We start from the raw sequence: 13,200 nt of genomic DNA, 5'->3' as shown, positions 1-13,200 counted from the left end.
CCAGAGAGTATCTTCCAATACCAAAGAAATTCCAATGTTTTAAAAATTAAAATTTACTTTTTTGTGTGTATTTTAACATTTCATGTAATCCAGAATCATTCCACTCAGTTCTACTTAAAAGCTAAAGAAGGAGCCATATGCATTTGTTTAGGAGATGGTTTTCCAGGGTAATAGTATCCTTGAACCTAACAAACAAGCATTGGCCATTTATATGACTGGGACAAAATCATCTTCCCAATCTGCCCACTTCTAGCCTTCTCATCCATCCTCAGTTTTGAAGATCTTCTTAAGCTAATGTCTCATACATTGGCCATCTCTGCTCTTAGTGTCTACACCCATATTGACCCAGGATCATGACGATGGAGGGAGGGAGAGAAAGAGAGAGAGAGACAGAGAGAGAGACAGAGACAGAGAGACAGAGATGGAGACAGAGACAGAGATGACAGCACACAACACAACATGTTTGACTTTATCAACTGACTATGTTATAGAAGGACTGTGATGTTTAGTAGTTACGTGATTCTGACAGAGCTATCTAAATAATTGTGCTTCTGTTTCAGTATCCTCAAAACAAGGTAAATACAGTATCTACCTCCGATTACAGTTATGAAGATCCCAATGTGTTAGTGAGAGCAAGCGTTTAGAAATGTTTTGGACACACAGTAAGCTATATGTAGGCTTAACTCTACCATGTGTCCAGTGAGAATATCAAATCCTGCATTTCTGAATTTATACATCCTGATCACCTTACAACTTCAAATCTAGTATTTCACAGCTCAGTAAAAAGTACTGCCAAAATCTCTGGTTACAACAATCATTTCAGGTTGGTTGCTATAGATCTCCATGTACCATCCAAGCTCAGGCATGGTATTTGCTCTCTCTCTCTCTCTGTTTGCAAAGATCTCTCTCTCTCTCTCTCTCTCTCTCTCTCTCTCTCTCTCTCTCTCTCTCTCTCTCTCTCTCTCTCTCTCTCTCTCTCTCTCTCTCTCTCTCTCTCTCTCTCTCTCTCTCTCTCTCTCTCTCTCTCTCTGAAGTTTGTCCTTTCAAGTTTTGGGTTAATTGTGATCCTCTAAAATGGCAGTTCTCATCCTGTTCATCATGACCTCTTTGAGGGTCACACACCAGATATTCTGAATATCAGATATTTACATTAAAAATCATAACTAGTAAATTACAGTTATAAAGTAGTGGCAGAGTAATGAATGGGGTCACCATAATGTGCTCCAAAAGATCTCTACCTATGCCGTCTTGTTCAAGTGACCTTGCACCTATTTTCTCCAATGAAACTGTATTATCCCCCTTTGAAGTGATTAGTTTCATTTATAAAGTATAGTTATTTATTTTTTTAGAGCCTATGTTTCCAACAAAACTGCAAGCATAGTTGAAGTGAGGACTGTGTTTCTTTCTTGATGTATAGTACAGTGTTTGACACATGCAAACATACACTCAGAATGAGTGAGAGGGCAAAAGACAGGCATATAGACACACAACTACTTTGAGCCTCTTTAAAGTGTCCTTAGAAACTGAAGATCAAAGAGATCCTCTCTTTCTATAAGGTGACTGAAGTAAAGGTGTTTTAATAAACAGTTTTCTCTAATGTCTGTCTTAAAAATCCCAATTCCTCTCCTCAGAGACAAAATATCCAGAGGTCCTGGGGACTGGATGTAGGAGTTGACATTATGATTATAACATCAAATCTCATTACCATGATGATGAACACCAGAGAGAGAAATGGGAGTCAAAGGGCAAAGTCAGGTCATGGCTGGGCTTGGGGTTTCCTGCCTTCCTCTGTGGAGAGCTACCAGGATTGTTAAAAGGTTCAGTGCAGCAGTTTTTTTCTGACTAGTGATGTAAATTCTGAAGGTGATTTGGATAGAGCAACAGAGGCAGAAGTGTGCTGCAAAGGGGCATGCTGTGATGGAGCCTCCGAGTCCCCCCCCTCCTCCGTACTCTTGTTGGGTGGATCTACATACAAACTTCCAAACTATCCCAAGGATGAAATCCCTTTGGGATTTTTCCTGAGAGTACTTAAATTAAATTTTTGTATATTACTGGATGAAATACCCATTGTTACATAAAACTGTGCTCAACTATATACCAGGAAGTGATACAGACACTCCTAGGAGCTGTGCTGTGGTGTCCAAACCTCTATATTTACCTGCAGGTACACAGCACTGTTTCTGGGAGTATAGTAATGTTTGCTGCTTATGTCCTGTCTTTTCCTCCCCCTCTTGCCATGTTCTTAGTCCCACATTTTTCACAATCATCCTCTAAGAGTGATTATCCTCATTTTATCAGTATCCAATAAGCAAGGAATAAGTTTGGAAGAGATTGCAATACATGACAAGTGTGGTGGTCTTGAGGCTCCACAGGTCGATCGTTTTGGAATCCCATAAAGTAGGAATCACTTCCGTCTTCTTAGGATCCGGGGAGCCCTTCAGCAAAGGAGAGTATTGATCTTCGCAAATTCCTTCACATCTGGTGACCCCAGGAATATGTGTGTCAGGTGGACGTGGACCTATGTCCTCATGCGTGAAAAGAAGGACCATGGTTTTGAGCATCACACCAGAGCTTTCAGCTCAGGCTGCCTCTTCCAATGCCTCCCGCACCGCAGCTCCCGCTCTGGGATATATTACCACCCCTGTTTCCCTCAAACTGCTTTAACTTAAATGGCCGCTGCCCTCTTCAGTTCTGAGCTGTTTCTATCTTGCGTCTCTGTTCTAGTTATGTATGGAGCAAAATACTTCACCCAATATTTGTGCATTTCTAGGACAGTAATTTTTGAAAAGCTACTTCCCAACCCCATACATCATCATGCTGCCTTATTACAATATTTGTCTATAGACATCCCTTTTCTGTTTGGCTTGGTTCTGTTGATAGTTCTCTCCTGCCCAGAACACAGAAAGCACTGGTATAGATTGCCATCCAGGACTGCATTTGCATGGCTTGTGGCAGAAGGGCATGTTTGGGTCCTTTTTCGAAATGTTGTGTTCTTGACCCCCATGGCCTTCACCGGTTTGAAAGTCCTGAACATAAATCTTCTGTGGGGATTTGTGCAGGTGTCTATTATGACCCGCAATCTGTGATGTGGCTTCCAGGATTCTCACTGTGGAAAGGTTAAGCTATCCTGACTTTAGTTTTTTGAGTGAAAATGTCCACAAGGTGTTAGGACTGTCAGAGAAGAGAGTGAAACAAGCTGTAACTTCAATCAGACGTTAAGCCTCTGCCTGCCCGGGAGAGGAAACTCCACAATGAACAGAGGGGTTTCTTAGAAAATGGAGCAATCGCTTTATAACTCCAAAGTTATTTTAAAAAACAAAAACAAACAAACAAACAAACAAACAAACAAAACCCAAGGGTTTCAGAGGCTGAGGCAGAAGGATCATGAGTTTGAGGCCAGCCTAATCTACATAGAGATTTTCAGGATAGCCTGTGCTACATAGTAAGGCCCTTTCTCAACAAATAATCTTACAAAAAAAAACCCAAATCCTTTTGTCCCCTATTATTCTAGGAGAGCTATATTTTCAAAACTATAATCTGAGATTCATGCACTCACAAATACATAGATGATTTTGTCCCAAAGGTTTTCCATATCTTATGTTGGGAAGACTCACAGGATTTCTTAACAACCTTGGAGCTAAGGGAACATGCTGCCTTATGGGCCTTTCCTCTCTGAGGACTGCGCCCTCCAGCACTTGCATGTGTGCCCACGTTGGTGTCCTTCAGGCCTTTGAAAAAGATATCCTCTGTCTTGGGTCTTACTACTCTGCTTCTAATTTCCTTTTGCTTCTCTTCCCAGTGCCAGTAACAGAGCTGCTAGACGAAATATGGAAAGCTCAGAACAGCCTAAGTCCCACCTCCCATTTCAAGGATGTCTTAATGTCATCACAAAAGCCATGAAGCCTGAGTCCTCCAATGTGTGAGCCAGGAAAGCATCAGAGGTAGAGTGTTGAGACAAAGCAGTTCTAAGGAGGGGCTAGGGAAAATTACAACAATTACAACTCTCAGATAAAGTTGTCAGCTGCCAGCCTCTATGAAAGTGGGAGTTTGGAGGGTTCTCAGGGAGACAGTGAAAGTAGAAAAGAAGACTTCTGCACAAGAAGGTGCCTTAGCCTAGCAGTTAGAGAATTTTCTAGGATCACAGTTCCTCCCTGGATCTGCCAGCTTTGGAATCCTTTTAAAGGCCTTGAGTTGGCAAATCCATAGTCATGTTTATTTCTGAAACAAGGCAGCCACAGTGTGGAAGGGCCATCCCTCAGGGCTTCTTCCTGCCTTTGTGTGTTCTTCCTCCTTCTCTGATCAATATGAGTAGAGATTAGCCAGACACAAATGTCAGTAGCTCTCTGTGTTTTCCAAGATGGGTCTGAGTGCAAACCCAAATGTTTCACACAGCCTCCTGCTAGCACACGCTGTTTGTCACGTAACTTATGGTAACATAAACCAACAAATGTGCCCTGAGTCCTCTTTCCGTTTCCAGCTGTTTTAATTCCCTGTTGTTTGATGATAGGTAAATCTCTGAAAGACAGGGTCAAACTGATAGTACCTCGTGTTTTACAGCAATACTGGGCGCATAAGATTTCTCGTTAACTCTGAAAGGCCTCGCAGAGTTTAGGTGAAAGGGTGGTCTTTCAAAGTACCAATTGGCAGAAGAAAAAGGCCTCCATCCACTGAAACAGAGAACACATATAGTCCGTTGTACTCATCCTTTGATTTCTGAAAGCACATTAAGAAATAATAACATTACACTGTGCTAACACATTGATAATTAATAAGTAATTTCAGTTCTCCCGGAGGTAAAAATATTAATATTTTTAAGTGAAAGAAAGCATCACATGTGATGTTATAATTGTTATAAAAATATTTAATAGTAATATAAGTTTAATTATTTAGATATCTCATATGGTGTAAATACTCTCTACGTAGTCATATATTTTTTTCTACTTTCCCGTAGACACAGGATCTTAAATTAAGAACTACTTAAGGATGCCTGCTGGGCCACGGAGCAACTACCCACAATGTTTATGGCACATCTGTGAGTGTCAATAGCAAGAAACACTCTTTGTTTTCACAAATGGGGAAAAGTTGCATTTTCTTATACAAATTTCATTCTTGATGTTATTAGAAAGGATTAGGGCGGAGTTGGAGTAGTCTAAAATTTAATTAACCTAATCCCTTGAACAAGAATTGTTTCCTACTGATAATACTCTGTAACAACAGTATTGCAGATCACATCCACGTGAAATATTTACACTAAATATTTTAGCATGTAATCTTTCCTTCAGCTCTATTGGGAATGGTAAGATTTTTGATTCCTTTAGCGTCCTTTGTTTTCTTTCTCTCTCACCTATATATAGGACGGGAATGAAATAGTCTCCTACCTCCCTTTATTTCATCCTCTGCTAATTCTCTCCCAGCGTCACTGTCTTTTGGTAAATTATGTTAATGGCTATCAAATCATCAATCTCCTGCAGGAGCATGAGTGCCATGAAATAAGGGAAACAGTGGATTGATTTTTTTTCCCCCTTTTTGGTATCAGCACTCATTTGGTGTAGATTCTCATTTCAGATGATTTGTTTACCCATCGATTGCAATAAATTGCTGTGCTGCTGAAATACCCCTAACAGTAGAGTCGGCTGAAGGACAACCCTGTCATTCTTGCCACCTCCTCTGATGATCCCCTGTGTAAATTACAAATTGTTCTTAATCTGCTCAAATGTCATGTTATCAGGGAGACCTTCCCTGACCTCGCAGTATGAAATTACAATAAGCTGCCCTCTCCCAAATCCGCTCCCCAAGTCAGCTTTATTTTCCCATAGCACCCATCACTGAATAGCATTATAGAGCATTGTGTATTTATTTACTTAGTGCATGGCCTCTGCCTGGAATGGAAGCCCCACAGCCAGGTCAAGACAATCCCTTTAATACAGTCGTATATAGTGGGCAATCAATAGAAATTGTTCGATGTATGAAACTTTTCTCACATCTTTCAGGCACCTGAAACACTAAATCTGTGTGAACCTGTGAGAAACTGTGAGAAACACAGAGCTGGCTGTCCTGCTGAGACCAAGGGGTGAAGGACACCTCTTCCCAAAAGACAAATCACAGACCCGGGTTTTCTGTGGCTGTATCTTTATGACAGGACTAAAGTAGAGGCATGAGGTGCCCTCCGAAACTCACATAGGTACAATTCTCAGAATAGCATGAAGCAGAGGATCTCAAAGAGTTCTGGCCCCGGCACCAGTTCTACAGGCTATAAACAGGGGTTTCCAAGTTTAAGAGGGGCTCAAGTGAGTGAAAGTAGGTATATCTTCAGACGTTAGGAAAGGTTTCTTATTTCAAGGCATCTCAGGTGCACATGGGGCTCATCAGGCCTAACTTAAGCTGCTTTTTAAAATTAAAAAGAAAAAAATCCTCATTGGATCTTAGGCATTTTCTCATGATGGGTCAACAGCGCTCCTAAAGCAAGGCGTACAACAGGAACTTCCACTGGGTGGGCATAGAACACATCAGATATTTATGCTGGCTCGGCTTCCCACATGCTTTTAGGGACTTTGGCAAGTTTCCTAACATTTATATGCTAGAATCCCTCTTCTCTGAAGGAGGGCTGACAGAGATTGCTCAGGATATGTAAAGTGTCTAAGCGCAGACTGAATGGAGGTGGGGGGGGGGGGGATATTCATTGACATCTCCTTTTATTCCATGAATGGGTGAATACCTTTTAAACAGATTTCTTCAAGATTTTTTGTTGTTGTTGTTTTTATTGATGCATCAGACTCAGCCTGATGTGCCTCCACTTGCTTTGGTCCCAGTATCTTGTCCCCTATCTGAGAATCTTTGCACACCAAAGCTAAAGGTGAGCAGATACTGTCTTCCACCAAGAGTTAAAATAAATGCATGATAATTCCCTTCATTGTATCCAACAAAGGCAACTTCCTTTGTTCCCACACTCCTGGCCACAGGTGACAACGCTCCAGTTAGAAGGAAGGTGGTTGCACCCAACTTAGAGGTTAAGCACACGGCTGCCTGCTGACAGGTTTCGAAGTGACCGTATTTTAGAAGTAAATTTCAAATGAAGGTATGATCTCTGTAAATCTGACCCCTTCCGGTAAAATGTGCATTTACATCTATTTGGAATTTATAAATCCTGACAGATTCCACAATATTTATAGCCCTCCATAAAAAGCCTTTGCCAGTTTGCAGAGCTTTGCATTTGGCGCTCCGGTATGCTTAAGAGAGTTTAAATAATAATAAATTTGGTGATTTATTCCACCTGGAACAGAAAGTTACCCACCCCCACCCCCGCCCCCGCCCCAGCTCGTTTTTTGAAGGGAATGTCTATAAATAGCACCCACAGACGCCGGGATCAGGAATAGGGAATTGAAATTTGAGAGAAACGTACAGCAACATTCCCATTATCACTGATTTCTTGAGTATATTTTTAAAACAGTTCTGTTTCTCACATAATATCCCTTCTCTCCTTTCTCCTGCCTCATCTCAATTATACCTGAGTCTCCCAAACCTGTTGCCAATGACCGGATTCAATTGCTTTTAATGGGGAAGAGGGAGAGAGTATTGGCTGACTAGGTAGGAGCAAGCTGCCTCTAGGGAGGACAGAGCAGTTCTTCAGTGCCCATCTTGTATTTCACAAGAGTCAGCAGGTAACTGAGAGCCGATATCTATGGTGTAAATTAATTGCTCAAGATCCATCTCACGCATCTAACAGATGATATCATCAAGAGCTTGCAGTTCATGAAAAGAGTGAAAAAAAGAATTCTAAGTGTAATTCCAAGAGAATGACTGAGGACACTATGAGAAGGTAGATTTTTCCTGACAACCATACTCAAAAATAGCCAAAACAGGGTGAGGGAAACATAGTAATTCCTCCGATCTGTAGTGTACTTTTGCTTAGTGTCAGCTAGCTATTCATGGCCAACTGCGGTCCAAAATTTTAAGATGGGAAAACATAGAAATAGTTACTTTGTTTGACCTTTACCTTGTGCCCTGTTGTAAGTAACATGAAGAAATCTTACTGTTTGACTCCATTCCACCCTTTGTGGAAATGATAACACTTTATCTTTGTGTTCACACCGTGGATACTGCCCACTGATTAGTCACTGGGTAGCAGCTCCGGTCCTCAGAACAGCAACCTCCAGCATCATGGGATTCATATTCTATTAGCCAGCACTATGTAAAGAGCATCCTCCTGTATCACCCACTTATTACATTACATAGACACTGTACAGTCCTTATCAGTCAAAAAGGAGGAGCCTATAAAAATAGTTTGAGAGTGACCTCATTCATGCAGTGTTTATTATAACACATTGTTCTGTCTAATTATGAGTCGTTGTTAATTTTTGTATTGTGCAAAATTATAAATAAATATTTGTGTAGGTTAATTAGATGTAGAATATATATATATATACTGGGTGTACTGTAACTAGGGGTTTTGAAATATTTCCTGAGGGTCTTGTAACCTAACTCCAGGAAATGAAGGGAAACTGTTCACTATACCTGAACAGCAGACTTTAATGTTATTATTTGCTTTTCTTTTTAAAGAAAAATTTAAAAAAAATACTGAGTCATTCCTTCCAGATTCTACTAGTGGAAGCTGAGGAGAGCCAGTTAGTGTAGCAGAAACAGTTTTACAACTTGTGACATGACGGGGCGGTTTATTTCTACATCACCTTGTTTGACTGGGGAGTAGGGGAAGTAGCCTTTGAAAGGGGAAAAAATAATAACGTCCTCTGAGAGATGCCTATGGGCAGGTGCAAAGAAACGAACACATAAGTGTCTGGTTTGGTACAGCTTCTTCTTCATCACCTAGAGAGCTGGTTCCCCTCAGCCTGAAGACTCCACATGTGCAGTCAACCAACCGTGGACTGAAAAGGGGGGGGGGGGCAGGGATGCAGAAAGCTGCCAACAGCAAAAGTGCTTCTGCTCCATTCAGAGTGCTGTGTTCACCTTACTAGAATAAACAACGTGAAGGCACACTGTGTTGCAGCCTCCTGCCATTCACAGGTCCTCATTCCGTTGTCAGCGTTCCTTGTCTGATGGTTTTCATGCTGTATAGTCAAGCCCAGGGTGGTTGACTCTGCGCTGCAAATGTACTGATTATTCCTTGTCAATGCTCCCAGAAGAATGCGCTGTAGTAACTATTTACATAACATTTACATTTAAATCATCTCCAGATGATTTAAAGTATGTGGAGCTTCTATGCAAATGTTATGCCATTTTAGATTAGGCAGATTTGGGTATCCATGGAGGGCCTGGAACCAATCCCTCAAGGATACTGGGGCATAACTACAGTGGGCTTCCGTGTCCCATTACTTGGAACACATCCTCAGTCCAAGACATTCCAGAGCGCTCTTCCCATATCTAGCTATTAGGATGCCAGATGTTTGGACCAAGCCCTAGAGCCTGCAGTGTTCCACATTTTAATGATTTATGGTGAATAAAGTAACCGTTTTAAAAGTAGATTTTTATGAAGCAGGGACCGGGTGAGGTATGACAGACCAGAGGCAAAGCCAGGAGGAAGCTGAATGTTAATGAGGGTACCCTTGGCTATGTAGGATGTGGGTTTATGCACCTGCCATTCGTGGGTACTTCTAAAGCTCTGCTTGAAAGGGAATTGTTAAATAACCACACCCAAATAATACTTGAACAAGGATGGCATTGGTAGATATGCCGAGTGGAAAGGGGGAAGCTTAGGAGACCTTAACCTTAGACAAAGAGCTATGGGCAACTAATGTATCCTGAGAATGAGAGAACTAGTCATCCCCAGGGAAGAGCATATCAAGTGACTATCCAATACCAGAGGATCAGCCCTGAAAACATACATACAAGTAACATTATGTACTGAGAAGATTGTATTTATATATATTTAGGAGTACACAAACACACACACACACACACACACACACACACACACACACACACACATACACACACACACACAATTTCTCTTTTAAGCCATGAGTTTTACAAGAGAATAATACATGGATACATGGGAGGAATTGAAGGAAAGAAAGGGAGAGAAATTCTGTAATTATATTGTAATCTCTCTCTCTCTCTCTCTCTCTCTCTCTCTCTCTCTCTCTCTCTCTCTTGGTTTTTTGAGACAGAGTTTCCATCTGTAGCCTTGGCTGACCTAGACTCACTTTGTAGACCAGGCTGGCCTCGAACTCACAGTGAGTGATCCACCTGTCTCTGCCTCTGCCTCAAGTGCTGGGATTAAAGGCGAGTGCCACCACACCCAGCCTATATTTTAATTTAAAAAATTTTACAATAAAAAGGAACCATGTTCTAAGAGATGTCACGTCAGAAAGGGATTCCCTTCTGCCTTTCTTGGTTCCCAGCAAGACCTTCTTAGGAGAAAATGGAAGGCTTGAGCTATTAAGAAGTTCTGAATTCTGTGTCTCTATGATCACATTATGGGTCTAACACACATGGGATAAATAAGCTGTTCTCATACTTTGAAGCCCAGGGGAACACAAGAGAATTATTATAATAATTTTACAAGATTTTTTATATGTTACGTGTATGAGTGTTTTGTATGTCTGTGTACCACTTGGATGCCTAGTGCCTGAGGAGATCACAAGAGGGGCATCTGATGTCCTGGAACTGGAATTAGAGACAATTGTGAGCTGCCAGGTGGGTGCCAGGAATTGAACCTGGGTCTTCTTAAAGTACAAGGCAGTGTTCTCAGCTGCTAATTCATCTCTTCATCATTCCATAGTATGTTTTAAAAGGCTATTTATTTTACAGGATAATCCAGTTAGGGAACTTGAAATGTTTAGTGATCCTGTTCTTGGTGGGTTTTTTTTTTGTTGTTGTTGTTGTTTTGTTGTTGTTGTTGGTTTTTTTTTTTTTTTGTCCTAGTTTGTTAGCAATTAACTATAAGGAGGTAAGATGGTGTTGAGCCAGCATTTAATGCACCCTCCTTTCTTCTTCTTTCACAGGGCAACCCTTACATGTGCAATAATGAGTGTGATGCAAGTACGCCTGAACTGGCCCACCCTCCAGAGCTGATGTTTGATTTTGAAGGAAGACATCCCTCCACGTTTTGGCAGTCTGCTACTTGGAAGGAGTACCCTAAACCTCTCCAGGTTAATATCACTCTGTCTTGGAGCAAAACCATTGAGCTCACAGACAACATAGTTATGACCTTTGAATCAGGGCGTCCAGACCAAATGATCCTGGAGAAGTCTCTTGATTATGGACGAACCTGGCAGCCCTATCAGTATTACGCCACAGACTGCCTAGATGCATTTCACATGGACCCGAAGTCCGTGAGGGATTTATCCCAGCACACCGTCTTAGAAATCATCTGCACAGAGGAATACTCCACTGGGTACTCCACAAATAGCAAAATAATCCACTTTGAGATCAAAGATAGGTTTGCGTTCTTTGCTGGACCTCGACTACGAAATATGGCTTCCCTCTATGGACAGCTGGATACAACTAAGAAACTCAGAGATTTCTTCACAGTCACAGACCTGAGGATCAGGCTGTTGAGACCGGCTGTTGGGGAAATATTTGTGGATGAACTACACTTGGCTCGTTACTTTTATGCAATCTCAGACATAAAGGTGCGAGGAAGGTAAGAGAACCCTTGCCCATCTTGAATGGGAAAAAAATTATGACCAAAGTTATAAAGTGACGACGGTCAATTTTTATTTCAATATTTTCAGAATGGCACCAATATGCAGGTAGGTTCTAAAGGCATTTGAGACCCTTTGGCTCAGCACCCTCACTGGCTGTCAGTCTTCAGGCAGTCTTTAGAATTCAAAAAAACAAAAACATTAAAAAAGTATCTTGTTGAAGCAAAGGAGCTCTCTAGGTGAGGTGATGCTAAAGTCATCAACATAGTAAAGCTGGTTGTCCTGTTAGACTGCAGGGGAACCAAACGTCTATCTTGCATTTCCCAATGCAAACAAGAATCACCATGCTGTGATCTCTTACCTTGTAAGAATCAAAACTGTCTGGACAATAAGATGCATTTACTGAAGAGTGGTAAGCTTCCCTTTTTAAAGGTTCTGCATGCTTTTGTATTAAAACAGGATTCCACTAAATGTCGTAGGGGAGGGGAATAAGGGGAAAATGGGAGGGAGGGAAGAATGGGAGGACACAAGGGATGGGATAACCACTGAGATGTAACAAGAATAAATTAATAAAATTTTTTTTTAAAAAAACAGGATTTCACAAGTAAAATATAGACCAGGGACTCTTTGTAGGTCAAGTACAGATGGACAAGGGTTGCAATGTCAGAGGTTAGCATCTGGGAGACCTCGTTTTAATAGTATACCAAAACTACAATTGAGTTACAAAGAATTTGAAGATGTTTGAATTAAAAACTCCAGTAATAAGAACAAAAACTACCAACATAGAGATTTTCAGTCAGCAAGGCATGATGGGAGTGGAAGCATGAGCTAGTGAGTGGAAAACAAGAAAGCATAAGAAAAGAAATAATTATTCCTAAAATGTGAAAATGTATAAGAACGAGTGTGTAAATGGTACACCTCGCATGTGGATATGGATACATGTAAATTTATACATAGAAAGCACAGTTCATTCTGTTGACTGGCTTTCAGATTGTCTTAGGTCTGCCCAGTCTTGAAAAACTGAAGGTGGTGGCATTCTGGCCCCTCATTGTCACATGCCTGCCACTTGTGACTGAATAGTCATTTGCTGCTGTTGAGAGTCACAGATAGTGGGGAAAAAGATAGAATGTTAAGCTTTACTGTTGAGAGTAGTGTCTAAGGTTTCAGGATTTTAACTATGGAAAAACAGCATGACTTTTTGGCTGTCTCCTCTACTTGGTGTTGTGTTCGTCGTGACCAGTGAAGAATCCTTAGGTATCGAACTTATTGTCAACTTTCAACCAAGGTCTTAGTAACAGATTATGTCAACATCTTGAAAACTAATTCATATTTCTGAGAGATTTGTGTCCTGCTATATTGACCTCTAATGTTAAGAAAGGAGTGCCCGAATTAGCAAAAGACTATACCAGGGCAATGGGATGCTAGCTGTCTTCTCAGACTTGAGTGTGGGTCATACCAAAAACACCCCCATTATATTCAGGAACAACTGAATAAAAGGCTACCAACTTAAAATGTCACCTTATTCATTCTCGAGTGCATATATTATATGAAAATATTTGATATTTTTAACTGTAGGGCACCAACATCAAATGGCCAAATG

At 41.1% G+C, this 13,200-nt stretch overlaps 1 protein-coding gene across 7 annotated transcripts in view; it reads left to right on the top strand.

Annotated features, from left to right (window-relative positions):
* Window positions 1-13,200, top strand: part of NTNG1 (netrin G1) — a 355,698-nt gene that overhangs the window by 191,812 nt on the left and 150,686 nt on the right. For all 7 annotated transcript variants that reach the window (XM_084756029.1, XM_084756031.1, XM_084756030.1 and 4 more), the window contains exon 3: window positions 10,959-11,599. In XM_084756029.1, the coding sequence (XP_084612155.1) occupies window positions 10,959-11,599 (641 nt within the window). The remainder of the gene's footprint in view (window positions 1-10,958; window positions 11,600-13,200) is intronic.

This window comes from Acomys minous (assembly GCF_964271855.1).
Source record: "Acomys minous genome assembly, chromosome: 14".
Taxonomy (NCBI): Eukaryota; Metazoa; Chordata; class Mammalia; order Rodentia; family Muridae; genus Acomys; species Acomys minous.
This window is presented reverse-complemented; position numbering and strand designations above follow the sequence as displayed.